This window comes from Agelaius phoeniceus, chromosome 19 (genome assembly GCF_051311805.1).
Source record: "Agelaius phoeniceus isolate bAgePho1 chromosome 19, bAgePho1.hap1, whole genome shotgun sequence".
NCBI lineage: Eukaryota > Metazoa > Chordata > Aves > Passeriformes > Icteridae > Agelaius > Agelaius phoeniceus.
This window is the reverse complement of record NC_135283.1, coordinates 4,662,365-4,689,324: the sequence shown is the minus strand read 5'-3', so window position 1 is coordinate 4,689,324 and position 26,960 is coordinate 4,662,365. Positions and strand designations below refer to the sequence as shown.

General features: G+C 57.6%; 3 protein-coding genes across 9 annotated transcripts in view; 1 reads left to right on the top strand and 2 right to left on the bottom strand.

Annotated features, from left to right (window-relative positions):
- Window positions 1-2,101, bottom strand: part of PRPSAP1 (phosphoribosyl pyrophosphate synthetase associated protein 1) — a 28,924-nt gene extending 26,823 nt beyond the window's left edge. The window contains exons 1-2 of one of the 5 annotated variants that reach the window (XM_054645254.2): window positions 1,960-2,101; window positions 1,182-1,293 (exon numbers count right to left, since the gene is read on the bottom strand). In XM_054645254.2, the coding sequence (XP_054501229.1) occupies window positions 1,182-1,264 (83 nt within the window). In that variant the 5' untranslated portion in view covers window positions 1,265-1,293; window positions 1,960-2,101. Of the gene's footprint in view, window positions 1-1,181; window positions 1,411-1,432; window positions 1,676-1,799; window positions 1,871-1,959 lie in introns of those variants that run through there. The other 4 variants (XM_077188169.1, XM_054645258.2, XM_054645253.2 and 1 more) reach the window with 4 other exon arrangements.
- An 8-nt stretch (window positions 2,102-2,109) lies between these two features.
- SPHK1 (sphingosine kinase 1) lies at window positions 2,110-16,381 on the top strand. 2 transcript variants are annotated; one of them, XM_077188168.1, is made up of 5 exons: window positions 2,110-2,278; window positions 13,679-13,828; window positions 14,269-14,363; window positions 14,588-14,703; window positions 15,176-16,381. In XM_077188168.1, the coding sequence occupies exons 1-5, from the start codon at window positions 2,110-2,112 to the stop codon at window positions 15,948-15,950; spliced, it is 1,305 nt and encodes a 434-aa protein (XP_077044283.1). In that variant the 3' UTR covers window positions 15,951-16,381. The 2 variants fall into 2 exon arrangements, with proteins under 2 accessions (XP_077044283.1, XP_054501227.1); XM_054645252.2 differs by lacking the exon at window positions 2,110-2,278 and adding an exon at window positions 9,149-9,641.
- Window positions 16,382-18,152: 1,771 nt separating this feature from the next.
- UBE2O (ubiquitin conjugating enzyme E2 O) overlaps window positions 18,153-26,960 on the bottom strand; it is a 62,543-nt gene continuing 53,735 nt past the window's right edge. For both annotated transcript variants that reach the window (XM_054645357.2, XM_054645358.2), the window contains exons 14-18: window positions 25,694-26,351; window positions 24,705-24,841; window positions 24,000-24,203; window positions 23,281-23,338; window positions 18,153-21,881 (exon numbers count right to left, since the gene is read on the bottom strand). In XM_054645357.2, coding sequence (XP_054501332.2) covers window positions 21,160-21,881; window positions 23,281-23,338; window positions 24,000-24,203; window positions 24,705-24,841; window positions 25,694-26,351 — 1,779 coding nt within the window. In that variant the 3' untranslated portion in view covers window positions 18,153-21,159. The remainder of the gene's footprint in view (window positions 21,882-23,280; window positions 23,339-23,999; window positions 24,204-24,704; window positions 24,842-25,693; window positions 26,352-26,960) is intronic.

The window sequence follows — 26,960 nt, the reverse complement described above, 5'->3', positions numbered from 1 at the left end:
AATTCAGAGTTCAGTGAAAGAACTGACCAAAGATAGCAAGAATACACGAGCCAAAAAAAGAAAAAAGCTTTCCACTCCCAAATACAAGGATTTTCCTCTTAGCCTCACACTTAAAGAAGTTCATCACTTCTTCCAACACACCTCCCAGCCAAACAGCCAAGTCAGCTCCGTGGAGATAATCTGTGCTAAGGATTGAACACTATTTATTAAGTAAGCAGGACAAACAGCAAAGTGTTTTCATAGTTTAAGGTGGCAACACACCTGTATTTAAGTCCTACTTCCAATTTAAGCACAGCCTTGGAGATGGGAATGGGACAGCAGATGCCTAGAAAGGATAATTGGGATGCTGTAACCTGCAGCAGGGAAACAAGCACTGAGACCCCTCGATTTGGGATCAGCTGCCTATGAACTGTAGCTGAGAAACAGCATAAAGAAAATCCAGATCCTGTTCTAAGCTGACAGCCCAATACACAGATGCCCTTCTCAGAATAGTCCCTTCAGCTGGGACTGCTCCAATTTGAACTCAACTCACTGAACCCCAAAGTTCAAGTGCTGGGGGAAACTCAGAGCTCTGTGCACCAAGAGCCCCATTTTGGAGGCAGCTGTGACACCCTTCACTCAGCAGGGCATCCATCCCGGATAAGACAAGGTCAAACTCTGCCTAAACTGATGGGCTGAAGAAAATGGGGAAGACTTTTACCCCGAACCAAACAGCACAGGCTGCCCAGCTCTCCCAGAGCCGCTCTGGTCAGTGCAAGGTGCTGTACCGATGTGCACATGGACACTCCCCTTGCCCCAGGCACCGAAGCTGTTGGGAAAACAAGGTCAGGACTCGGAGAAAGTTTTGAGCATCTCCCAAACCTGCTGAAAACGCTTTTCTGAGGTTTGTCCAGCCAAGCTTCACCTCCTCCCTCCCCAAAAGTAACAGCTTTTGCTGCAGCCCAGCCTCTCCAGCAGTGAAATGGACGTCAAAGAAGGCAGAAAGCGGCGGGTCCATTTCCATCGCTGGCTCAGGCAGAGCTGGTGAAGATTCCCAGTGCAAAATCTCCACAAAGGTGTTCGCAGGAGATGCCTTGGGAAGGCGGGGGGATGCCAGAAGCTTCTCCTGCCGCTCGGGAGGGCTCCTGCCCGCGCAGGGGAGCGATGGGGGAGAAAGAAACTTGAAAGAGAAGGCAACTTACTCCGTGATCTTCTTCGCCAGCTCGGTGGAGGCTGCGGTGGAGTTGGCCGAGAAGACCCGGTAGCCACTTCTGGCCGCGTTCATCGCCAAAGAGTCATGCAACCCCCGGGGAGCTCGAAAGTGAGAAAAAACAGATTTATAAGGCAACAACAGCTTCCGTGGCATCCTTTTCTTTCCTCTCCGCCGCGATCACCGCCCCTTAAGGGGTGGGGAGGAGGAGGGGGAAGAGGAGGGTGGGGACCCTTCCGCTACCTATGGACTTGCTGGTCCATTCCTGCGGCAAAGTATGAACGGAAGGATGGAAATTATGATTAATGCAATAAAATGGAGCAGCGGCTGCCTCAGGGAGTAGAGGGATAGACAGGCAACGGGTAACCCCACCCCATGCCCACCCAGTGGCCCCTCATGCAACAGGGGAGGGATGACCCCAAAATGAGGGCGGGAGCAAGGCGGAGAGGGGCTGCCTTGGCTGGAGAAGGTGCGGGTGAGCTGAGGGAGAAAGGCTGGGGGGTTCTTTGTGATGCAGCAGGGCTGGACCGAGGTCTCCGTGGCGGGGTAGGAAGTCCCTGTGAAGGGGGAGGTCTCTGGGGGGGGGACGGTCCCATCCCGCTCCCCTCACCCAGCCGAGCACGTCCCGCCACCCGGCCAGAGCGCCGCTCCCTCCGCCGCCATCTTCTCGGTGGGAAAAGCCCGCCCCCGCCGCCATCTTAGGTGAGGGCACCGCCGCCGCTCTCCCCGTCACGGCGTCCCCTCACCGCCTGCCCCAACTGCGCCGGTACCTCAGGAGGACAGCGGCAGAAACGTCCCTCCTCGGGGGATAAGTACACTTCCCGCTGCCTGAGGGCGGCTCGCAGCGCGGCTGCCTCCCGCTTGTGCCCGGCGGTGAGAGGCACGGGGTGTAGGCGGTGGCTGAAGTGCCCGTGCCGAAGATGGCGGCGGGGGAAACGGAAGCGCGGCGGCGGCGGCGCTCGGGCCCCGCTCTGTGGCGGGGGCGGCGGGAGGATTCGCCCGGCCCGCGGCTCCCGCACCTCTCGCACCTCCTGCCCGAGGGAACCCTCCGTGCCCGGCGCTCCGCTGTCCGCTCTGGAATCCTCACGGGTACAGGCACTCAATGGCTTAGTTAAATAGGAAAGGTCAGCTCCAGCCCATCTGGCAGAGCGCTGGGCTGACCTTTCCATGCACTAAGTGTGCTTATATATAACATCTATAAAACCTATAAATTAAATATATTAACCCGTATATTATAAATAATATACACTTTTATAGGTAAAATACATAGCGTATATAACATAATATATAGTGTGCATATCACATATAATATGCATAATATACATTATATTATATATGAAATACTACATAAATGTGTATAATTAGTAATTATGTATAAAATATATATTATATGCTATATATGTTATATGCATGGAATACATGCATATATATATATCAGGAGGAGGTGAACCTTGGCTGAACAAATATATATATTATATATATATATAAATATATATATATAGGTACTTACACTTTGTTTAAAAATTTTAATATATGTACAATATGCATCTCAGCCGTGGCAGTTGGAAAATGACAGGAGGTGACAACACTGTCAGGATCCATCCCCTGTGGTCAGGATGGATCAGAGCACCCCACAGTGCAGCAGAAATGAGGGTACATGACAGAAATTAAGTGTTGCAGGGAAGGCAAACTGCATTAATTTAATTACCAACATCACCCCACATCAGTCGGTTCACCCTGGAATGAGAGGTTTTTCCTGGCAGTTCTCTAAGTTGCCTGTGTCCTCTCAGCTGGGAGTGAGGGAGGAGGAGGAGGAGGCCTGGTGGGCTTCGTTCAGGACATGGGTGAGGTTCCCCTCCATGAGCCAGTGGCTTTGCAGCTGCTCTGGTGTGTGACAGCCAAGGTGCCTCCAGCAGTGAGTCCCTGTCACATCCTCAGCTGCACAGCACTGCCATCAGCAGTGACACTTCATTAAAGGTTGTCTCTTTCAGACATCCTCAATGCAAGCGAGACAGAATTGTCCATGTCCCCTCTGTATGCCAGCACTGCCCAAGGACTGGGATGGAGAGTCCTGTCTCCCTCCACCACACCTGGTGACACCTTGCCTGTCCCTGCAGTTCGAGCCCCACATCTCCCTCCTGCTGTGCCTCCTGCAGGTCCTGAATTCGTGCCTTGTCAGAGCAGGGGCTATTCCAGCTCAGCTGTAGAGACTATTCCAGCTCAACTCCCACATTCCAGCTCATTCCCCCAAGGCAAGGCAAGAGCTGACAGCATCAGCTGCCCGAGTTCACTCTGAGGAGGCAGCACAGCCAGGTGTGGAATTCTGATCAGCCCTCCAGGCTGGCATCACCCTGGGATGAACCCACAACATCCATGAGCCAGAGAGCCCAGACACCCCTCCTGGGCACCCCAACCTCAGGCTGAGAGCAGTCACAGCACCCATGGTACAGGCAGTCACTCCTCACAGGTTGCTGCCTTTGTCCTTCAAAAAATTTTATGTGAGCCAGACTTTTTGTGACATAGGAAGCTGGCTGCTTCCTGAGGCCCCTCCTGCACCCACCAGAGAAATGGCAGTTCCGAGGGGAGCCAGGGAAATCTTGCTGCAGGGGGCATGCCCAAAGGGTGGGGAGGGAATCGTGCTACTGCAGGAGGCATGGCACTTCCCTCTGCAGAGCACTCAGCCCTCCTCTATAAAGCCCTTCTGTGCCTGGAATCAGGCATGTGGAGAAGGAAGGACTGTTTATCCTCTCCCAGCTGGCTCCTCGCTCAGCAGCCTCAGCACAGCAGCCCAGGGATGGTGCTGTGGCATCTGAGTGCCCTCAGCCTCTGCTTTGCCCTCTGGGTCCCCCAGCACCCTCCTCCTGTCACCATTCCTGCCGTCCCGTGAGGTGCTCAGAGCCATCCCAGCCATAGGGAATGGATCTCATCGCCATTGTCACTTCCCTGGCCCTTTTCCCACTTGCTGACGCTGAGATGCAACAAGTTTGTAGGTTCTGCTGCAGGGCAGACAAGGTGTGCACACCTTGGAGGGGCTGGGTGTCCCAAACCCCCCACCCCGTTCTGTGCTCCTGAGATTCCCCCTCAGTGAATCACCGGCCTCATCCCTGTGGGGAGAGGCCAAAGCCTCGAGAGGGTGGCACTGTGAGTCCTACTGGGATCGTTGTTGAAGCTGCAGGGTTGGGATCAGCCCTGGCAAGGGTGGCAGGCAGAGATCACGGTGTTATCACTGCCACAAGCAGCCTTTCTCCTGGAAAGGGGAGCAACTCTGATTTCTCTGCGGGCTGAAGGTCATGCTCGGTTTTACAGCCACGCAAAGGAGAAGAAAGGAGCAATTTTGTTTACTTAGGGAGTCATTAATATCCCAGCTGCTGGCATGTACCGAGGCAGCAGGAACCTCCCCCACAGAGCAGCAGAGAGTGAGGCTGTGCAGCCTTTTATTATTCCATTATCAGGCAGGCAGGATTAGGAGGGCGGGTCAGGGAACAGTGCCGGCTTTGAGCAGGTTTAGCTCCTTTCCAAAGGCTTATCCCGGCTCAGTCTCACTCTCTGGACTCGATTCACTTATTCTCTACGTGGAGGGGTTTGAGTAGTGCTGGGGAGAGAGTGGCCATGGGGTCATGGAGCTTTAAGGGCCCAGCAGGCAAAATCTGGGAGGTTCCTTTAGCAGGGACTCATGTTATATGTTGAATTTCAGAGACCAGGGAGGGCAGTTTCTCAGCTCTGCCAGCTCCTGCATTGCTGCCCAGGGAAAACCAAGCCTCGGTGCTGCTTTGGGGCACTTCTGTTCTCGGAACAACGCGGTGCTGGGGCGGGACAGCCATTCCAGGCAGCTTCCTGCAGAGCTGGACGAGGTTTTGCTCTTTATTCTTACCCAAGTTTCTCCCTGGAGCCCGGGTGGGGTGGCCGGAGGTACTGATCCCAGCCCGGCAAGGGAGGAGGAGCCGTGGGAACCGAGGCAGCAAAATCCCTTTCTTCTTCCAGGCCAGAAACGGGGTCTGTGGTGGGATGTTTTTGTCCCCTGTAAGTAATTCCACTCTGGGAGTGCTGCCTGCCGGCATCGAGCATCGCAGCAGGGATCAGCCCTGGATCGGGATCGAGCCTCCCAGCCTAGCCCCAGCCAGGTGGTTCTCATTGCAGCCTCTGACTCACCTCCCAAAAATTCCTGCGCTCACATCATCGCAGGAAACCGCTACCGGGAAGTGGTAAAACCCCTGGACGGCCTGAAATTCGGCTTCCCCCAGCGAAGGGGGAGATCAAACGGCAGCCTTTGGCCTCAGTCCCTCTGACGCCAGGGCTTGTCATCGGGGGGACGTCTCGGCCAGCGAGTGGTGGGTGTGTGGTTCCTCCAGACTCTCAGCAGCTTTTTGCCTGGCGTTTGGGAGTGTTTTCCCTGAGGAGGCCTGAGCTCAGAAATATTTTTAAGCAAATTATCAGCTGGGAGGAATGAGCTCAGCTCGTCGGCATTGTGCAGGGCCTCCCGGTGAGCCCTGCAGTCCCGGGCTGTGCCTGCTGCTGCGGGAAGCTCACTGGAGGGTCAGTGTAGGGGAGCAGCCCCCAACAAGTTGCAGAGCCCGCCTATGATTTAGGAGCTGCCACAAAAAGCCGAGCTCCTTGGAGGCTGAGAGAAGATGGATTTTGGGGAAAACCTGCCCCTCCTGGGTCATGGGGGCAGGTAGAAAGTGCAGCCACTTTCCAGAGCCCAGCCCTGTGTCCTAGCTCAGGTGGATGTGTTCCCAGTCACTCTCCTCCAGGACATATCTCTGTTAGCTCTGTCCCGTCCTGCTCTTGCTGGTCCCCCATGTCAGCCCCAACCCCACCGCTGAGCGGGGCTGATCCGCAGTCGCGGGCTGGGTCTGCATGGAAATGGCTCCATCTCTGCGCCGGCCGCTCCCGCAGGAGCTGCCTGGAAAGTTCCCACTGCTGCAGTCGGTGCCTGTCCCCCTGCCAAGCCTGCAGCCCTGCCAGCCCCGATGCAGCGCCAGCCGCGCTATTTCTGGCTCCACCTTGAGACGTGTACCTTCATCAGTGGGAACGATGCTAAAAGAGATGGATTCGGGAGGAGTGCCTCCCCCTCCCGTTCCCGTCCCCCGGTGGCTGCCGGCGGACGCGGCAGAGCGGGCAGGGATGTGGAGGAGCTCTGTGCCTCCAAGGGAAACGCTGCAGTTCATCTCGCAGCAGAGGCTCGTCCTCTGCACGCCTCCTCCGGGGCTGTGATGTGGCAGTGGGGCCCCGAAATTCGGGCCTGCGTGGGAAGCCCCCAGGCTCTGTGCTTTTCTTTTCCCAGGGTAACTCCCAGTGCAGATCAACTCCTCCAGCAGCTGGGGGCAGGAGCAGGGGAAGCCCCTGCCCGGAGGGAGCTGAGGGAGGTTGGTAAATTTAACCCTTGGCTTCTTGCACAACTCAAGACAAACCTTATCTGGTGTTTCTGCCTCAGTTTCCCCACACTCAGGGCACACATCATCTTGCCCAGCGAACTCAGGCTTCAAATGTACAAACCTTCTCCACCAAATGATGTCTGCAGAGTCTGGGATCCCCCAGGGCTCCTCCCAGGACAGGAGCTGAAGGGATGTTTGCTCTTGAAGGGAGACTGGTGCTCATGGCTGGACTGGACCCTCTGCTCCATGGGCAAGTTCCCTTTGCAGTGAGGAAGGAAGTGGGGGGATTCTCCAGGAGCTGTCCCCCATCACACCAGCTCTGTGCCACATCCCCACGTCCTATCCTGGCACTTCCCTCCCACCCACACGGCCCGAGCAGCGCCACGCGGGCGGGAATGGAGCCGATCAGGACAAACCCGACCGGCAGTCGCCTGCCCACAGCCTGGGAGCTGCTGAGCACCCTTCAGGCTGCCCTTGGGGTCGAGGGGCCTCGGTAAGGCTCTCCTAATTAAGATAGCCCCAAACGAGTGGTTATCAGCATGGGGAAGGAAGTGATCCCACTTCCACCTTGGACATCACATCTGGAGGCAAACCAGCGGTGTCCGTGTGGGACCGGGTTGGATCAGCCTGTGGCTGTGGAGAGCAAAGGGACCTGCCTGGGGCTGGTGGTGGCCACGGCGCTGGTCACGGCAGGGAGTGGGCATCCAAGGGTGGTATAGCACCAGGTCAGTCTTCTGGGAAGTCCCCACAGACCAGAACTGAGATGGAAAAGCCCTGTCTGTGTCAGCTTGCCGTCACAGAGGCCGAGCCTGTGCCAGTCCCATTCCCCATCTGAGACAAACCTGGCTGCAGCCCCCAGCCCTTGGCATCCCCACCGTGCACAGCCCTTCCCCAGCCCTTCCTGCACCCACCTCCAGCCCTGACACCTCGTGATGAAGCCACTCTCAGCTCCTTTCTCCATGAGCAGGGAGGATGGCCAGCAGAGCCTGGACGGGCATTCCACTCCTATTTAAAGCACAGACTGGCAGGACAAAGGGGGATCCCTGCAGCCCCAGGGCACAGGGCCTTGGACGGATGTAACATGGTGAGGACAGAGCCCAAAGCAGCCTCATCGTCCCATGGCACCTGCCAGGAGCAATGGGACAGCTGCTCTCACATCCTCCCAACACGACTCATGCCTTCCTGAACGGAAATTGGGAGCGGGTTAGTCACCGAGAAGGGTGAGGGGCAGGTCAGGACGCTGCACTCCCCGGCATCCAGCCATTTCCTCCCATGACACCTTGCTGAGGAACCTCAGAGCTGTTTACAAACGCTGGACTGTGTCATGGCAGCAGCGGGGAAGCGGCTGAGCCCGAATCTCACCCAGAATCAGCTGCGACTGCCGCAGTTCCCAAGCCAAAAGCATCAGGGCTGGGAGCAGGTTTGGCCCCTCAGAGCATCCCTTTGTGCCCACAGCGCCCAGGGAAGTCTTTCTGGAAAGCACAATGCTCCAAATCACAGCATCTCGGCTCTCCTCATAGGTCTGCTAAGGGAAAACAAGACTCAACCATGTTTTCTGCCCAGTTGGTGATCCTGTGTCCTCCCTGCAATTTCTTGGCCAGTTCCAGAAGGTTTCAGCAGGGACAGAGGGCTCACTGCTAATTAAACTGCCCTAAGTGTGAGGAGTGATGATGCCTCCCTGAGGTGTGAGCTCAAGGTTAGGACAGAATTACATCCATGGGGAATTGGTTGGCAAAAAAAAAAAAAAAGTCCTTGTTGGGCTGGGCCAGACCCCTTGGAGCCCAGCAGTCCCTTGGGAGGGTGAGGTCAGTCCTGTTGCCAGCAAAAAGTGCTGTCAGTGATTTTTGCCAGCTGCCGTGAACACAAAGCAACTCCCAGCCTTGCTGGCACCCTCCAGACAAGTCCCCTGGGCTCTGTCCCCAGAGCTCTGTGCCCCAAGGTGGGGTTCACAGCACAGCCCACCTCCCTCCACGGGGCTTCATGCCCATGGCAACCTCGAATCCCGAGGGATACCTGATGGCGAGCCACCGGTAATGGGTGGGACATCACCCCTCTCCGTCCTCCTCCCCCGCCGTCTGCCCACTGTCCTCACCCCTCACCGTGCCTCGATTTCTCCAGGCCCCCGCCTCACTCCTTTCGTGCTTGGAGAGATGCAGAAATGATATTAAAATTCTGTTCAGTCCGAGGTGGGGGCTCCGGGCACACCTGCCAGCGCCCATGCGTGCCTTGCTGGGAATGATGTGCAGGAGCTGGGGCGGGGGTGGCTGCCGGGTGCTCTGCCTCCCCTCTGCCGGCAGCGCCGTGGGTCTGTTCTTTGCACCCACGCCAGACACCCACCCCAGCAGCGCAGAACCACCCGCGGCAAACCCACGGCGTCCCTTTGCCCCCGCCCATCTGCAGAGCCGGTTCCCCCGCGGAGCACTGCCCGGAGCGCGGGGCGGCGCTTGGGGAAACTGAGGCAGCTGGCGGGGGGTGTGGGGGGTACCGGACCAGCCCCGGGACGGGCCCCCCTCGGCGGGGGAAGGGGTGGCTGGGGGGGTGGGTGGGTTAAATTTTTATGAATGGGGCCGCCCCGCCTGCCATCGCCGGGCGTCAGCAGCGAGCGGCGGCGGGCGGCGCTCCCCGGTGCCTCCCGCTCCGCTCCGCGCCCGCTCCGCCGATGGCCGCCGGCCGCCGCGCTCCCCCGGAGCCCGGCGGGGGCCCGGTGCTACTTCAAGGCATCTTCGGCGCGGGGCCGGCCCCCGGTGCCGCTGCCTGCTCGCTGTCCCTGACGGCCCGGGAGCTGCAGGTGCGGCGTGCCGGCGGCTGCTCGGGCGGCTCGGCCGGTCCCGACGCCGCGCTCCGCCTGGCCGACTGCGTGGGCTCGGCCGCTTTCCCCGCGGCCGCGGCCGCCGCCTGCTTCTCGCTGGTGTGTTACCCGCTGCGGGGGCCGCGCTGGGGGCCGCCCTCCCGCCAGCGCCTGGAGCGGACCTTCCGCGTCTCCCGGGGTCCCGACGCCGAGGGCAACCTGCGCATCGCCCAGGCCTGGAGCCGCCGCATCCGCGAGCTCGCCGTGCCCGCCGTGCCCGCGCAGGACGGTGAGTGCCAAGCCCCCCCCGCGGCCCCCGGCGCCGCTGCCCGCGGGGCTCGATCCGCCGGGGCCGGGCGGGGGTCGGGGTCGGGGTCGCGGCCGGGGTCGCTCCGCCGCCGGGCCCCACACGGGATGGCTGTGGCCGAGCCGCGGGCGCTGCGCGGTGTCGCGTTCCGGGGACACGGGGGGGGGGGACGACACAGACCGGGTGTGACCCGCGCCACCGTGGGGTCACTCGGACACCCCCTCCCCCCACTTTCGCCGAGTCTGGGGGGACAGAGACATCTCTGCTCTCAGCCCCACGCAGGGCTTGGTTGTTTCGCTTTCCTTTTACCTTTAATTTGAAGGGGCAGCAGGGACGTGGCCACACTATGGGGGCCCTTTGCACCCCCCATCCCCATTGCTCCCGTTCGATAACTCCAAAGCTCCAAAGGGCAGCATGATCCAAGGAAAAAAAGTAATCATTGCTGACGCAGGCAGGACGGGAGCCAGGCACTGTCCCCAGCAGGTCCCATCCATCACTTGGGATTTGGGGACAGGCAGATCCCCCCAGGACCCCCGCGGTCCAGCGGGATCTCAGGGCAGCCTGGCGGGGGCTGTGTTTCTGATCCTGCTCCCCTCGGGAGCTGTCAGTGTCTGGAAGGGGAGGGTCCTGCTCGGGGGCCGCATCCCCCAGCTCCCGCAGGCAGGGCAGGGTGTGCTGGCAGATAGTTGAACATCTGAGCAGAGATTCAATTATATGCACTACTTCATTTATTTGGCTGTCCAGTCGCTCTGATCAGACTTGGAAATTAAGAGGCATGCGGTTAGAGGGATCCTGTCAAATCACATTTAGCCCAGCTCTTCCTTGCTTGGATTTTAAAATGCAGCTCTTTTTTTTATATGACCTGCAGCTACAAAACAACTTTCTGTCTCTCTTCCTAAGGAATTACAAAAAAATCCAGTGGAATGGGGTGAGGGCAGAACCAGTTCTCCAGCTCTATTTCCAGCCTGAACTCAGCAGCTGGAAGTCTCCAAGCGCTTTCCAACCCTCGCCCTGTGAGCAGGCGGTGCGAGGGTGCTGGGGCAGGAGCAGCTCATTGCACGCAGGGCCCTCAGGCCAGCGGGGGGAAGGAGGATGGGAGAAGGCAGTGCAGAATTTTGCACTCACTTTCCTCGCTGAAGGCCATCAGGATTTGCAATCCTCCTCCCTCAGTTTGGGACAGAGCTAAAAATGCCCCTCGTCCACACCCAGTGCTTGCACGTGCCGGCAGAGAGGCCTGTGCGGGACTGATAAGGCCGTGCTGGGAAGCTGCGGGTGAGTCCGTGCAGAGAGTCCTGTCACCCTGTCCCCATGGGGAGGGGACCTGGAGAGCCACCAGCGATCCCATCCTGGTGCTGTCACAGGGGTGAAGGGATGATTCCCCCTCATTTCATCCCAAGGGATAAACAGAAAGTTCCTCAGCAGCTGCTAACCCCAAAGCTGGGGCTGCCTGCAGTGTGTCCCAAACTGCAGCCATCCAGGAGGGAACAAACTGCCCCCAGGCTTGTGTCCCAACAGGGAAATCCAGATTAGGAAGCTCAGCCCCAGCCTTATTCCACCTGGCATGGCTGCTCCTTGTGCTGAGAGTTTCCAGAAGGATGCAGGGATGCAGTGGAGTGGCTTGGGCTGCAGACAGCAGAGCTGTGGCAGTGTGGTCCCGGCCTGAGCACAGCCAGGGCACATCACACAGGAGGATGTGGGCAGAGGGAGTGGAGCAGAGTTTGTGGCAGCAGCTGGAGCCCCTTCCTCCTGCTGACTCAGATTCTGCTCCACTCAGCATTTGAGGCTGAAAGCGACCACACTGTGCTGGGAAGTGGAATCTTGCTGGGATGCCAGGGACTGGCCGGTGTTGTGCAACAGGAAGGGTTGGATGGGTCAGGATGCTGCTGAAATCTGTCTCCCTGTGCATCACCATTGCTGGGCTCCAGCTCTGATCCAGCACCCTCCAGTTCCACCACCGGGCTGAGCCTGGTGCTGCTGGTGTCACCAGTCCCACACTAGGATCACTACTCACAGCCTGGTACCAACAATCTGTCCCCAGGGAGGGAGTCATGGCATCCCTCTGTGCCCTGAGCAGGGTTTGTTTTCCCCCTCCAGCCAAGGAGCTGATCCTTGGGGTCCCAGCCTTTCCCTGCTGCCCAGAGGAGGGACTCACAGGTCCAGGGCAGCACTCACAGGTCCAGGCAGGATTTTTAGGCAAGACTCAGCTGCAGATCCATGTTTGTGTGAGAAACAATGTGCTTGGTTAGCACTGCAGGGTTGAAAACTTCATTTAGGCTTTTGAAGTGCCTTTGGCTTTTGCTTTTCAATATCCAGGCCTTGCGGGAGGAAAGAGAGAGAAAGCCCCCCAGAGAGAAAGCAGCTGGGCTTGGGTTCAAAGCCTGTGTGGGCCTTGTCTGCATTTGCTTGCAGGGGATTTAATGCCTGTGGGGACCAGGGAAGCTCCAAAGGGCTCTGAGCAGGGTCAGCTCAGCCCTGGGCTGCTTTTTGTTATCCCTGACCCAGACTGGAGTGGCCTCTGCTCTGGGTGCTTCACTGCTTTCCCTGAGGGCAGCTGCTCCCTTTGTGTCTGGAACCCCCTGATAAGGGGCTGGGGAGGGGGGTGGGGGGAGCCACTGGCCCTGGGCAGCAGTGGGGAGAACCAGCTTGGAGCCAGTGCCTGGAGCCAGCACCCAGGGCCAGCCTGGAGCCAATGCCCAGAGCCAGGCTCAGCCCTGGGGCTCTCACAGTCAGATCTTTGTTGTGGATTTGGTGGCAGGTCCCAAGCAGCTGGCAAGGGGCTCAGGAGGTGCCCTGGAGGGTGATAGCACCGCTGGGTGATCCATGGGGCCAGGAAATAATCCTGGTGGTGATGAAGTCAGCAGAGCTCTGTGTGCTCCCAGGGCTGGGATGGGCATGGAGATGGGATGCTCCAGTCCCACCTCCCTCCAGGCAGCTTGTGGAGCTCATGACCATAGCTGGTGTGGTGCTGGATGTCACCCAGGGGAGGTGACACATGTGGTGTCATCCATGGCCCCATGCTCACCTCTCCCCACCACTGTCCCCACTGTGGGTGCAGAGAGGATTTAGCTGTAAAACCCCAGCTTGTGTGTTCAAACAGCTCAAATCACTGCACATGTGCAGATGAGGTGGGGGCACCCCCAGTGCCAGGGGGGCTGAGAGGGGATTCCCAGCCCAGGATGGTGCTGGGAAAGCTCTCCTGACTCAGCAGCTCTTCCTGCTGAGTCAGCAGGTGCAGCCTCGAGCTGGGTCTGTGTGCTGGGGTGGGCACCCACCCCCCGGGCCCAGGGGGTGCAGAGCTGGTGGGGACATCCCCAACAACCCCAAATCTGGCTCCTCACTGCAGAGTCAGGGATCTCCAGAGGCACTGGGGGAGCCTGAGGCTGCTGCCCTTCCTCACTCCAGGGCTTGGGGTGCCCGGCAGCACCCGGGGTTCCTGCCCTCCCCCTCCTCCCCTGCCTCCCTCACAGGGCAGCTCAGTGGCCTCCCCCTGTCCCCCTGCATGGGCACCACTGGGCTTGGGGAAGGAGAGACTGGAAACAACTGGGGAGGCAGAGGGATGGGACCCCTGCCAGGCTTGTAATTACAGCCCGGCCGAGGCCCTCGCAGGCGAAACCTGAGCCCCGTGGGGAGCAGGGAGAGGAGCGTCCGTCTGCCAGCACAACTGTCTGTCCTGGCCCCGCTCCATCTGGGTGGATGCAGGGAACTGGGACCTGGAGTTCTCATCCCCCCACTCTGGTATGGCTGGAGTGCTGCAGGGTGTGAACATCTCTGCTGATTCTGGGGGAGCTCAAATGAGTCCCTGCAGGCCCCTGTGTCCTGTCTGTGCTGCCTCCCCAGCATTCCCAGCAGGGACCCTCCATCCCTGCTCGCTCCCGTGCCCTCTGGGTAGAGATGCTTGTGAGGATGGGGGAGGGCCAGTTCCCCTTCCCCTTTTGGTTTTGGCAAATGCTGCCCTGGCTGGCAAAGCCCTCCCAGGGCAGTGCCATGGCCCAGCAGCCTGAGCCCCCTGTCCCCCCCAGGTGACAGCTATGGGGTGCTGCCCCGGCCCTGCCACGCGCTGGTGCTGCTGAACCCACAGAGCGGCTCCGGCCGAGCCCTTGATGACTTCCAGGCCGTGGTGCAGCCCATGCTGGCTGAGGCTGACATTGCCACCACTGTCTTTGTCACCGGTGAGTCCATGAGCAGCTCCTCCTCCTCCTCCTCCTCCCTTCCCTGGGATCCTGCCTGGGCCCTGCCACATGGGGACAGGTTCCTCCAAGTGCCTCTAACTCTGCATCAGCACTGCTCTGGGTCCTGCAGAGGAGCAGTGACTGCCTTGCCTCCTGCATCCCTGGCTGGGCTCACCATCTGGGGTTGGGGTCAACATCTGGGGCTGGGGTGACCATCTGGGGCTGGGGTCACTGTCTGGGGCTGGGGTCACCCTCTGGGGCTGGGGTCACTGTGTGGAATTGGGGTCACCATCTGGGGCTGGGGTCACTGTCTGGGGCTGGGGTCACCCTCTGGGGCTGGGGTCACTGTCTGGGGCTGGGGTCACTATCTGGGCGGTGGCAGCAGGAAGGGCAGAGGGATGGAGGGTGAATGCTCCAAATCTCTCCACTCTCCCCAACAGAAAGAGCCCACCATGCCCATGAGAAGGTGCGAGATGAGGACCTGTCGCAGTGGGACACCTTGGTGGTCATGTCTGGGGACGGGCTGCTCTTTGAGGTGAGGGCACCTGGGGCTGGGCAGAGCTGGGGTGCCTGGGGCAGGAGCCAAGCTCTGAGTCACAAAGTCAGGCTGGGAATGGCAAAGGAGAAATGGCACCAGGCTTGGAGCAAAGCAGCCATCACCCCTGTCCTGCCCTGGGCAGGGGCACCGTGGGCTCTGCTCCCCCAGGCTGGCAGGGGCTGCTGGGTTCCTTGGGTACCACGGGTCCTTCATCCCCACAGGTGGTGAACGGGCTGATGGAGCGTCCAGACTGGAGGGAGGCCATGAAGAAGCCGCTGTGCATCCTGCCAGGAGGCTCTGGGAACGCCCTGGCTGCCTCTATCAACTACTATGCAGGGTGAGTCCCAGCCCCGCGGCACCCACTGCCCCCTGCGGGAAGAGAAAGGCTGTGTGGGGCTGCAGCCCAGGGAAGGGTGCTGGGATGCCCAGGGCTGCCCGGCAGGGTCCTCACTCCCCACAGGCTGGTGCAGCACCGCCCCAGCTGTGAGCAAGGGATTAATCCCTGTGTATCCCCCCACTCCCTTTCTCTGGGCTCAGGGACTGGTAAAGCTTTAACCCAAAGGACCCACCCAGGCACAGCCAATCCCGAGGTGTGGGGCACCAGCATTGCCCTGGCTCGGTTCCCTCTTTCAGGAACTGGTTTATCCCTCCCTACCCCAGCAAAACGACTCCCAGCAGCTGTCCCTGAGGGACACTGTCACCCAGCAGGGACATGTCCCAGCCACGGCAAAAGGGTGAGGTCTGCAGGTGGATGCTGGGGCAGCAGGAGAGTTCCTGAACTCCAAACTCACCCTCTCCATCCCTCACAGCTACGACCACGTTGCCAAGAAAAAGCTGCTGACAAACTGCACCTTCATCCTGTGCAAGGGGCTGTACACGCAGATGGACCTGGTGTCGCTGAGCACGGCCTCGGGCAAACGCTTCTTCTCCTTCCTGGGCTTTGGCTGGGGCTTCATCTCGGACGTGGACATCGACAGCGAGAAGTACCGCTGGCTGGGCAGCGCCCGCTTCACCCTGGGCACGCTGCAGTGCCTGGCCAAGCTCAGGGTGTACCAGGGCCGCCTGTCCTACCTGCCCGTGGCCGCGGAGCAGAGCAGCTCCCCGGCCCCCCGGGACGCCCCCGCGCCCGTCACCAACGGCCACATCCCGCAGCCGGCGGGGACGGGAGCGCCCGGCTCGCTGCCCCCCGACTCGCTGCTGGCGCCGCTGGGCCAGCCCGTGCCGGCGCACTGGACCGTGGTCCCCGAGGAGGAGTTTGTCCTGGTCTACGCCATCTACCAGTCCCACCTGGGCACCAACCTGCTGATGGCACCGGCGGCGCGGCTGCACGACGGCTGCATCCACCTTTTCTATATGAAGGCCGGCATCAGCCGCGTGACGCTGCTCAAGCTCTTCCTGGCCATGTCCAGGGGGACCCACCTGGACTTGAACTGTCCCCACCTGTCCTACGTCCCCGTCCGCGCGTTCCGCCTCGAGCCGCGGGTGGCCGCGGGCGTCATGACAGTGGATGGGGAGGCGCTGGCCTGCGAGCCCGTGCAGGGCCAGGTCCATGCCCGCCTCTGCCGCGTCCTCAGCGGCTCCTGAGCTCCCCGTTCGCCCTCCCTGCAGCGCTGAGCTGCCGGCACGGCCCGGCGCGAGGGTGGCAGAGCCTTCCTCCCACTCAGGAACCCCCTCCTTCCATAGCAATAGGTCTTGGGGGGGCGTGGGGCTCATCCCCTCGCTTTTCCCCACGCTTAGCTTTACCCCCTCGGGACGGCCACCAGTGCTGTTCCAAAAATGAGCCACAAGCCCCATCAGGTACTCGGTGCCGGCTAGACGCCAGCGTGTTTTATCCTGGTACGAGGTCCCGGCCCCCAGGCGGCTGCGCCGGCACAGCCCCGTCCCCTCCCCGGCTCGGACGCACACGGTGGCATTGCTGTGTCCCCACCCCGGAGCCAGTGCCACCCCCCAGGGAGGGTCAGGACCAATAGATCTAATACAATAAACCGACTTTTTAAAGAATGTTTCTACCCAAAGCTTCCTGTAGAAGCGGAGTTTATTCTTGCGAGAAATGCAAAATAAATATCTAGCGTTTGCAGAAAAAAAAAAAAAAATAAAAAAAATCCTTCCTGGGTTTTGAATCGGAGCTCACGGCCGCTCTCAGGGGTTGGGCTCACCCGCGGCACAGGGACCGCAGGACAGGTTTAGCTCAGCACCGCAGCCTTTGCTCCCTGACATCCTGACAGGAGCAGCACGGAGCGAGGGCCCCGGAGGTGTTCCCATGGGAGATGCTGAGGATGCAGGACAGGGCAGTGCTGCCACCACCCACCCCCATTTCTGGGGTGCAGCGATGCCTCCCAGCTCAGCCTCATGCTGGGGCTGATTGTATCCAGGGAGCTCAGCCCTGCTGTGACACTTGGGGACATGCTGGGGAAAGTTCGGTGCCTCTGAGTGGCAGCAGGGAAGGACTCATGGAAGAGGTTCAAGGAGGGGTCTTTTGGCTTTCTGCCTGCAGCAGGGGCCTTTTGGGGGACCCTCACATCCTTTGTTCTGGCTGCCCGGGGCCAGCTGGAGCCCTGCTACAGGTCCCTGCCGTGGGGCTTGCCTGGGGGGGATTACTCAACCTCTTTGATATAAAATTGCAGTAATTAAACCTCATTTTCAGCGCTCAAGTACAAAGCAGAAGAGTAAACAGTGGTGGCTGTTTGCATTTATTCAACTGCAAACTATGCAATTAGGATGGCAGATCCGGGAAAGAAGAGCACGATTGTCTTCCCCCCATGGCCTCACTTGCTCATGGAGAGGAGCCCTGTTCCTGAGCCAGCAGGGCAGGCGGCAGCTGGGAACCACCTCCCAAAATGAAGTTATTTCCCCCGTGGCATCGGGCCAGGTGTAGAAACAGGCTGAGCAGTAACTCTCTAACCCTGCTGCGCTGCTGGAGGCAGAGCCCATGGCAGGGGGTGCGCTCAGAGCTCTCGCTGTCTCTGTCACCGCGCACGGAGCAGCGGAGCGGAGCCGTTCAGGCTCACAGCCCCTGAAAGGCGCCCCGCAGGCTCCTCCCGGGATCCCGTGCGCCTCTCAGCTGCAGGTTGGCCAGGATCGCCCTCGCCCTCCCTTTCCCGGGTTTCGCTTTGCAGCTCTGCCATCACCCATCTGCTTCCAAAACCTGCTCCTGGTGGAGAGCCCCCGGCCCTCCTCCCGCCCAGCCCCTCGCTCCCGCACTGAGGGAGGGAGCAGAGGGTGCTGAGAACAACCCAGCACCCCGGGACACTGCCCGGGTCGGGCACTGGCAACTCGAGTGAATCCTGCAGGGAGGGCCCCCAGCGGGACAAAACCGAAGTCAGGACTCCCGAACTCCACATCACTGCTCCGGATTCCGGCAGCACCCAGCAGTGCTGTGTCCAGCCCCGTCCATCACACCCTCACCTGTGTGCTGAGGTGAGGGGCAGGGCAGAGCTCCCAGGGGCCTACAAAAGGTTTTCTTTTGCCTGAGTCTGGCCATGAGCAGTGGGGCCACCAGAGCCGTGCTGGGGCACGCACTGAGCAAGCACCAGGCACCAGCAAGGAGCACAGAAAACGAAAAACCCCAGCCTGAGAGATGCCCTCTGTACATCAGGGTCTTGGGGAAGAGTTTATGGAGAGCCACAGAGCAGCCCCTCCCTGCCAGACCTGCCTGGATCCCTCTGGACTCACCCGCCTTGGCTTCTGCCAGCGGGATGAGGCTGGCACAGGGATGAGCTGGAGAGGGGCAAGTGCCAGGAGAGTGACAGGAGGTGGTGGGGGAAAGAAAGAGACAACTCACAGGTCTACTCACAGAGGCAAAATTTAATGGCAAGTCATCTTCCCTCCTTTATTACACCTTGGTTAGCCAAACAAAAAAAAAATCTGCAGGTAAAAAAAGTTTTAATGGTCACACAGCACTTTATACATATATCATAAGCAACCAAGCATCCACATCTGCACGTGAACGACACACCTCTAAGCATGGCCTCAATAGTCAGGTTTGTTTTTTTTATTCATTAAATACTGTACAGAATCAAGGCTACAAACTGATTTTGTAATGCTTCTTCCCCCTCCCCAGCACTTAAAACAGTTACAGGCTGCTCTCATTTGTACATCACACAGTCGTGTAGCCAGTTTTAAGGCTAACAATATGCATCATGCTTTGGCTTTTTTTGTGTGTTTTTAATTTTTTTTTAAGGTTTTAGCCTTTTAAATTTTGTTACCCTTAAATATTACATACATACACAAAAAATTACATAGCTGCAGTGTGCTCACCACCAACCTCATCACCCAGGAGCTTCACATTATCAAAAGCTTTAGAAAATTTGTAAACCTCTGTGCACGCTTGGGTTTGGGACAGCTGCAGAGAGCGAGCGGTGCTGGGGGAAGCAGTGTCCCCTTCCAGAAGGCAAACATCCACCTCCTCAGAGGGAGCCCAGCCTGTGCAAAAGCTCTTGTGTAGGATCAGAGACTTTTTGGGCAAAGGGGAGGACGTGGTGCCTGCCCTGTGAGATGAGAGCTGCAAAGTAAAGGAGGGGAAAAGGGGAAGTCAACAGCTCCTCCATCCCCAGTGGGTTTCTCCCTCCCTCCCTCTATCCCTGGTGCTGTGGGTCATGGGGCAGCCACAGCCTGGCTCTGGGGACAGAGGGTGTCAGTGTCTGGATCACAAACTGTGCTTGTGCCTGGAATCAGCCTCTGCCTGTTCTTCCCCTGCCCTGGAGCAGTGGCCTCCCCTCTTGTCCCCAGCCCTCCGAGACACTCAGTGCTCTGCTCAAAGGGATCCATTCACTCCTGATCTGGCCGTGGTTACAGCTCCAGCCTGCCCTGCCCACGGCTCTCAGCACGTTTCTGCTCCCCAAATCGGCACCTGCCCAACTTCCTCACCTGCCAGGGAGGGCTCCTGGAGCAGGGCTGGAGCTGCTGCAGATGATGCACCCACAGAGCAGTGGCTGGAGAGCTCTGCAGCCCAGGTCTTCATCACAGCCAAGCCCTGCATCCTCTGGAGCACCAGGAGAAGGATTTGTCTTCCAAAACCCCAGTGGTAGATGGGGACATGAGAAGGGCTTTGTGCAGCCAGCCCCTGGCTCAGGAGCATCATGGGGGCAGCAGGAAAGCACAGGGAGCTGAGGCTGGGGGCAAGGGGGGTGGATTTGGGCTGTTGGGTGCAGCCCTTGGTGTTTCTGGAGCAACAACACATTTGGATTCTCCTGCTGTTCTCCATTTATAACTGCAGCTACAGTGAGCAAGAGCAAAAGCAAAGGAGAGCTTTGGCTCCATCCTTACCTCTGGCAGAGCCACCTGCTCAGCCTGACTCCTCCCTGGGCAGCCTGGCACCGCTGTGCAGCTGGAAGGACTCTCCCTGCCAGACCGTGCTCCCCATGGTGCCACGTGGGTGCCCCTCCAGTGCCTGAGCACTGGGCAAAGGCAGCAGGGCTGGAGTGTGACTGCCCAGCTCCAAGTGAGGGTGTGTGCAGGCTGGACCAGAGGCCTCAGGAAGGGGACTTGACCAGGGGACTGGCAAAACACTGTCTCAAAGTGCTCATGGTCACCAGCGTGGGCTGTGAAACACAGGCTGCCCCCAGCAGGTGTTTCCCTGAGTGTCCAGCAGCACCGTGGCTGGGAGCAGGGATGGGAGGTGCTGTGCCCACAGTGCTGCTGGCCACAACCAGGCCACCATGGGAAGCAGCTGGCAAGGGAAGAAGCTGATAACAGCCCAAAACAGCTGCTGTAACAGCACAGGAACCAGCACAAACTGGTGCTGCCACAACAGGGCCTGGCCATGACATGGCTCCCCTGGGGTGACCCTGGCTCCCACGGCTCCTGAACACCCGTGTGCAGCTGGAGGAGGGAGCAGCAGCCACACCAGGCTCACTTAGACCTACAACAGCCCCCCAGGGTCACCCGCTGCTGCCTGCCCGGGTGAGGCCGGGATCCAGGCTGGGTGTAGTGCTGTGTGACAGCCACGATGGCTGGAACAAAAGATACCTAAGCAAGTAACAAGGGCAGAACCCTGAATCCCATGTATTTCTAGAAGACAGGCATGCATGGTGGGGAAAGGGAAGTTTGCCTCACTCTGGAGAAAAAGAAGTGGGGATGGCTAGACTTGCCTCCAGGAGACTGACCTGGAAGTTGCAGAACTGCATGGAAAGTTTGCAGCACTCCCAGGGCAGCACAAGTGCCAGTGCAGAGCTCTGGCCCTGCCTACCAATCCTGACTGGAAGAACCTTGTAGCTATGGGTGAACAACTAAGACTAGAGCAACTCCGTATGGTGTAGACAACTCCAATGCAAACACAATCCAATGTCTAAGTACAGATAAGCTGGGGTAGACTTCATAGAACCCATGGGAACGCTGAGAAAAAGAAAAGACTGGGAGGGCATTGCCCTTCATTTCCAGAAACTACAGCAATCCCTTCTCCTGGCTGGAACCCCACCAGAACAAACTGCTGGGTGTAGCGCTGGGTGGGAAGAGTCCTTGTGTGGAAAGGTGCCCCAAGATGAAAGTGCAGAGGGAACGTGGCTGCAAGACTGCTTCTGTGCAGGTCTCAAATCTTACCATTGCAGGGTCAAACTTGCAAGAAGAGCACGTACATGGGACAGGGGGAAGGAAGAGAGGTTGGGGGAAAAGAGTTATTCATGCTTAAACAACCTTTCCTCAGAGGAGCAGTCAGGCCTACCACCTTCTTTGGAACAAACCAAGCTGAGGAAGAAAAGCTGGAAGGAGAAGCCAGTTGATTGATAACAGCATTTGCCAATTTACTTTCTGCTGCTTTCCCTTCTCCCCTGCACCTGCCTGTCCCTAACCTGATGGTTTATTTGTCCTCTGTCCACTCTGGGATGTTGGCCCCTGCTAAGGCAGCCCGGTACTGCTGCAAGACACCGCGGATGCTTTTAATGAACCCCTTGGACAAAGGGAAGAGGGGAAACCCGATATCAGGGTAACCGCTCTTCTCCGGCAGGAAACTCCTGTAGCTCTTTCTCCTTTTCTTTGGTTTCACGCTGGGCTGCGAGGCAGAGTCCTGGGCAGCCTTCCCCTCGTCCGTTCGGTCTCTGGCCAGGTCCCCCCTGGCTTGGCCCGTGCTCTCCGAGTCTGAGTACTGTTGGAGGTCGCCGGCGTCGGGCGTCTCGTCCGGCTCCTCCTTCGCGTCCAGCGCCGAGTCGGACAGTTCAGCACCCCCGCCCTGCTCCGAGCTGCCCTCGGCCAGCGCCCCCGCCGTGTCCCCGGGGCTCTCTGCGCACAGGAGGGAGGCAGAATCCGCCCCGTTGGCCTGTTCGTGGCTGCGCTCCACCAGCTCGTTGGTCTCCAGCCAGGACTCGATGCGGGACACCAGGCGCCAGCCGTGGCAGCGGAAATGCTCCCGGATCTCGTGCTCGAAGACCTCGACGGGCCGGCGCAGCAGCTGCATCATGGACTGCACCACGCGGATCAGCGTCATCTCGTTGTAGCAGCGGCTGTTCTCGTAGCCCTCCTGCAGCCCCCGGTCGCTGTCGAAGCCAGCCTCGTTGTAGTAGGGCTCGTTCACCAGGATGAGACCTGCGGGAGAGCGGGCAGCGAGGGGTTAAAGCAGGAACATCATCGCCCTCCCCTGCCAGTCTGCTCCTGCCAAGAGGGTCGGGCACAGGCCAGGCTGAACCCCCAGAAGCTGCAGGATGCAAAGGTCTGGTGTGATGTGGTAGGGAGTGGCATCCACGTTCCTTGGCTGGCAAGAACAGCCCTCTGCCAGCACAATGCAGAGGGCACACAACAGCAGAGGAGTTCAAAAGGGCAGGAAGGGAGAGGTTTCACAGCTCCTTTCACTTCCCTCCTGCAGAAAACCCCACAAACACAACAAAAGCTTTTATTTTCCTCCTCCTCTAAATCAGAACAAAGGCCAGACTGCATCAACAGGATTTGAGCTGGCCAGGTTCTGCTCTATCCAGCAGAGTCCCACCAGCCATTACAGTTCTGAGACACAGAAGAGTGTGACAAGTCACCTTTACCAAGATTTCTCCTGCTTACTTCTGGTCTAATGAAATTACAGGTATGTAGCAATAGCCCCAGCACTGCCAGGCTGCTGGCAGCCTGCCACAAGTTGCATTAGAGCTGGGGAGATCATGTGTCTCTCAAACCCCGGGCAGCAGGAGAGGAGATTTTCCCCTAACACCAAGTTGCTCCAGTAAAACATTTAGTATTTAATTTTCTAAATTTGGATCCTTGGCTTTGGAAACGAGAAAAAGCTTTTATTGTGGTGTCCTTCCCCCACAGGAGGATACAGGTGGACTGTGGGAGTTCAGAGGAGCAGGAGCTGCCTCCAGTCAGCAGGAACCCTTGCTCTGTGTCAAAGGTTTCTCATCACATGCCTGAGCTCCCTGCACAGAAAGTCACCCAGGAGGAATTTATGTGATTTAGTGTGTCTGCTCCCAAACTGGATGGGGCAGAGCAAAGCCCCATGGCAGGAAGCCCTGGGGCCCGTCTAGGCACACCCCTGATTATTCTCTGCTTTGGTAGGAGCATAAACACCAGCATCATGTGCAAAACATGTCCCAAGTAGAATGGGCGGGTGACTCAGTGGGGATAAAAAAAAGTCCTGCAAACGAGGCCCAGTTTGGCAACTTCAACTAACTTTGGTAACAGGCTGAGGACACGGTGGTTCACCTCTGTCAGCTCACAGTAACAAGCAGACAACTCTGTGCTTGGCTGCTGCAGTGAGAAAAGGGAAAGCATTGTGTCAGAGCCCTGGGATGCAGCCAGAACTCTGGGCATGGGAAGAGCTGGCACCTGTTTCCACTGCTCAAGCAGAGAGATAAGGACACTGCTTTGTCCAGCAAGGTGAGACCAAAAGGCAGCACTAACCCAAATGGGGTGGCAGATCCCAATTGTGTGCCCCCCATAAATCAACATCCCTTCCTCCCTCTGCCTTTTCCTGTCCCACAGGCTTGGCAGGAGCATTTACCTTGGATGGAGATGAGTACTTGAAGGAGACTGGATTTACTGGTCCACCTTTCTGTCCCCTGAAATGCAAACACAAATATGCTAAAGGGCTGGAGCACCATCAGTTTGCTCTGTGACTACTGTCAGATGAAGTGAGGCCCCAGCTGCTCTGCATTCCTGTTGCTGACATCCTGTGGCTCACGGCAGGAACAAGGAACTGACTCCACGAGCACATGATGTGCTGGTGTCCCATCTCAACAACACATCTCTCCGTTATTTTTTTACCAGCACCACACCCCCTCAGGCCAGCTCTGTCTGGAACTGTGTAAACTTACACACCAGCAATCAGTTCCAAACCCTTCCCAGCTGCCCTGTCCTGCTCAAAACCTATTTCCCTGGCTCTGCTTATTCCAAGTCTCCATCTGGACTTTGTACCACATGATTTGTCCACAGTATGGAAGACAGAGCCCTAACCCACAGGCACACCCCCTGCTGGTGTTGGCATCTCTGCTATGGCTGGACTGACCACAGACTTCTCATTGAGGAGAGACAGTTGAGCCAAATACAGCCCCAGAAAAAGCCAAACTACACCAGCTATCTGCTCCAGATGCCCAAAGCCCAAGCCACTCCAGCTCAAACACCACCCAGAGAGAATCACCCAGGTCTGGTAGGAAGTGACTTGTTCCAAAAGCAGCCCAGCACAAGCCCTGCTCCCCAGAGCCAGGTGGAGGACAGCATTACCTTGCCTATCCAGGTCCCCAGGAGGCTGACACACACTTTGCCATTGTCGTAGAGGTTGGGATTCAGCCTCCCACTGCACTGGGAGAGGTAGCGGAAGAGAGGCGGGACAGCGGGGTAGATGTTGGGGAGCTGGATATCGAAGAGGAAGAGGCCATCTTCATAGGGTGTGCGTGTGGGCCCTTTGATAAGTGCTGAGAAGAGATCCTGTGGAGAGAGGCAGGAGGTCAGGACTGGGAAACACCCTCTTACCCTGGCAGAGCTGTATTTACACAGAGGGAGAGTGGGGATGTGATTGACTCGGCCCTTTCAAGTGTCAGGTCAAGCAACACATCTCATGGCACCTTCCCCTGCCAGAAGTTGCACCCTGAGAGCAAAGTGAACATTTGCCAACTGAAATGGGGCTTTGAGGAGGGCCAAAAATCCCAAATTTACTCCCTGCTGACACAGCCCCTTGCTGGCTGTCTTCCCACTCAGCACCCAGAACAGGCTCCCTGCAATCAGCAGCTCTTTTTTTGCCACCTTGACTCAGTGAATGCAAAAGCAGAAAAAGCAGCCATTTTGGGTAATTACAGCCCTGTTTCACATGATGCACACATTCCTGCGGCTCTAATGCAAAGGATTAGGGCTAAGCAGGGAATTGCAAAGACAGGGATCTGGATGCTGAGCCCAGCACCAGCACAGAGGCATCTGAGAGCAGGCACTTGCCATTCGATCCTCGAAGGTTTTCACCATGATGCCATCGGGCAGGGAGGTGGCCAGCAGAGCCATCTCCTTCCGCACGGTGCTGAAGAACTTTTTGGCTTCTGGGGGCTGGAACTCCATTTTCTTGAAGGCATGGGAATCTGTGGGACAAATAAGACAACAATTACAGCCTGCCTTTAGAAACTGCCACAGGTTCCTCATGAAGGCAAATCTACCCATGTGTAATATGCATCAAGTGGAAGAAAGGAGTTAACTTGCTTTGGTGCTGAGCCAGGAGGCAGGAGAGATGATTTCCCACACAGTGCAGCAACCACAACCTGCATCTCCTGTTCTCACTGTCCCACACAACGCTGTCCCCTGTGGCCCAGCGAGGAAACTTGTCCCACAGAACAATGGCCCTGCCAAAACCAACACAGCTCCCCACTTCCCCTTGCCCACACCTGCAGCTTCACAACAGTCTGGCCACCTTTCCCACCCAGGCTGGAGCACCCTGGGCTCCACTGTCACCAATGTTCCCCACAGCCAGATGCTTTTTTATTCCTGGCCACTAACACTGGCGCCAGTGAATAAAGACACCCACTCACCAAGGAGACCCAGCACAAGAACACCAGCTGGTTTTGTTTTGCTTCTCAACCAATTCAGCCTTGGAAAAAAAGCCTGAACAAACCCTGCAACTTGCAAGGAAATGTCTGCAATGGAAACAACTGATGTCTGCAGCCCTCCAATGTTAGTCACCACCCTGGGAAAGAGGGAAGCACACTTCTGAGGCTTGGGAAGGTGCAAGAGTGCCTAGAGTTGCTATCTAAAAGCCATGTTTAGGTCCCAGAACACACTGTGCTACAGAAGTTGGCTTAATTTCTCTTCTCTAGTTAATGAGCTATGAAAAGGACTAAGAAGATGAGAGGATACAGAATCCAAAAGGTTTGAGGCAAAGGTTTTGGATAAAGAAACACTGCAGGAGAGCAGTGAAGGACCAGGTATCCCACACTCACCTGGAGCATATTCCAACACAGAGAACACTTCTCCCTTGGCACTGGTGAAAGTGACTCCAGGCTTCCCTCCACTCTGCTGGCAGAGCACTGGTGTCTCACTGGGCCACTCTGACCTCACTGGTGTCTGTGCCTCTGCTTTTTCTTCCTTCTTCTCTGTCTCTACCATGGCTTCCATCTTTTCCTCCTCAGCAATAGCCACATTATCCAAGGTCTTCTTTAGATTTTCCTGCAGCTTTTTAATATCGTCCAAGAACTTCTTCTCTCGAGTGGGTTTTTCCAGTTCCACAGTTGGGGAGGTGGGAGAGCCAGTCAGCAGCTGCTCCACAGTCATATTTTTCAGGCTTTCCAAGATCTTGATGGCCTCCTTTAGTTCCCGGAAGCTCTTTGGGGCTCCATCCTTGCCAGCTTTTTCTGTAGCAAGATCTGCAACTGCCATAGCCACAGCTCCCTGGACTTGTTCTTCTACTTTTTTCACCTCCTCTGCTGCTGGTTCCTCAGGCTCAAAGTCCTCAATTTTTGGGTGGTCATCTTCCATGAGGCCATTATCTGTCTCCCAGCTGTCACTTTCATCCTCCCACTCTGAGGATGCCCCGCTGGTGCTGCCATCAACAGAATCATAGTCTGACTCCTCAATTTCTGATTCAATATTGTACAAGTGCTAAAGGAGAACAGAGTTACATGACACTTAGGCTGAAGCACAGTTTTAGTTGTTTTTAAAAGCAAGTAAAAGGAGTTTCCATTTGGATTTGTTTGGGCTGTTTAAACCCATTCCATCTATACTGGCACAGATTATGAAATCACACAGTCCCATCCTCCACTTTTCCAACTGTGGCACTGGGGGTAAAACTAGGGCAAGTTCTAGATGGGCTGCAGTCCTCCCACTGTCTGGGATCCAGCCCTGGAGAGCAGGCAGGTGCCCCACAGCTCCCTGGATGCCCCAGGGTTTCAGAGCACAGAGCTCAGAAGGTATTTGGTATCATGTGAGGAGTTGGTATTTCTGGTCCTGCTTCTGCACCAGCAACTGTGTTGGCACAGAGCCCTGGTTTGGCTGCCTCCACACTCTGTCCTTCCACAGAGACAATGCTGGAACCAGGAACACATTCCTGTAGCAGCTCTCCTCTCCTGTGGCACACAATATTTGCCAAGAGAGCCTTGCTAGACTGCTTTAGCTGTTATATGTGGCTACTGCTTAAAATTCAGCTGGGACAATGGAGCCTCACCCAAGTTGCTGAATAAGCTCTTATATAAAACGCTCTCTTCCCTCTCA

What these genes read in the sequence shown, in the direction of transcription:
- SPHK1 (XM_054645252.2), top strand. Translation starts at nt 9,224, where the DNA reads ATGGCCGCCGGCCGCCGCGCTCCCCCGGAGCCCGGCGGGGGCCCGGTG. An exon ending in CGCCGTGCCCGCGCAGGACG is followed by an intron (nt 9,642 to 13,678) that starts GTGAGTGCCAAG and finishes TGTCCCCCCCAG; the next exon opens with GTGACAGCTATGGGGTGCTG. An exon ending in TCTATCAACTACTATGCAGG is followed by an intron (nt 14,704 to 15,175) that starts GTGAGTCCCAGC and finishes CATCCCTCACAG; the next exon opens with CTACGACCACGTTGCCAAGA.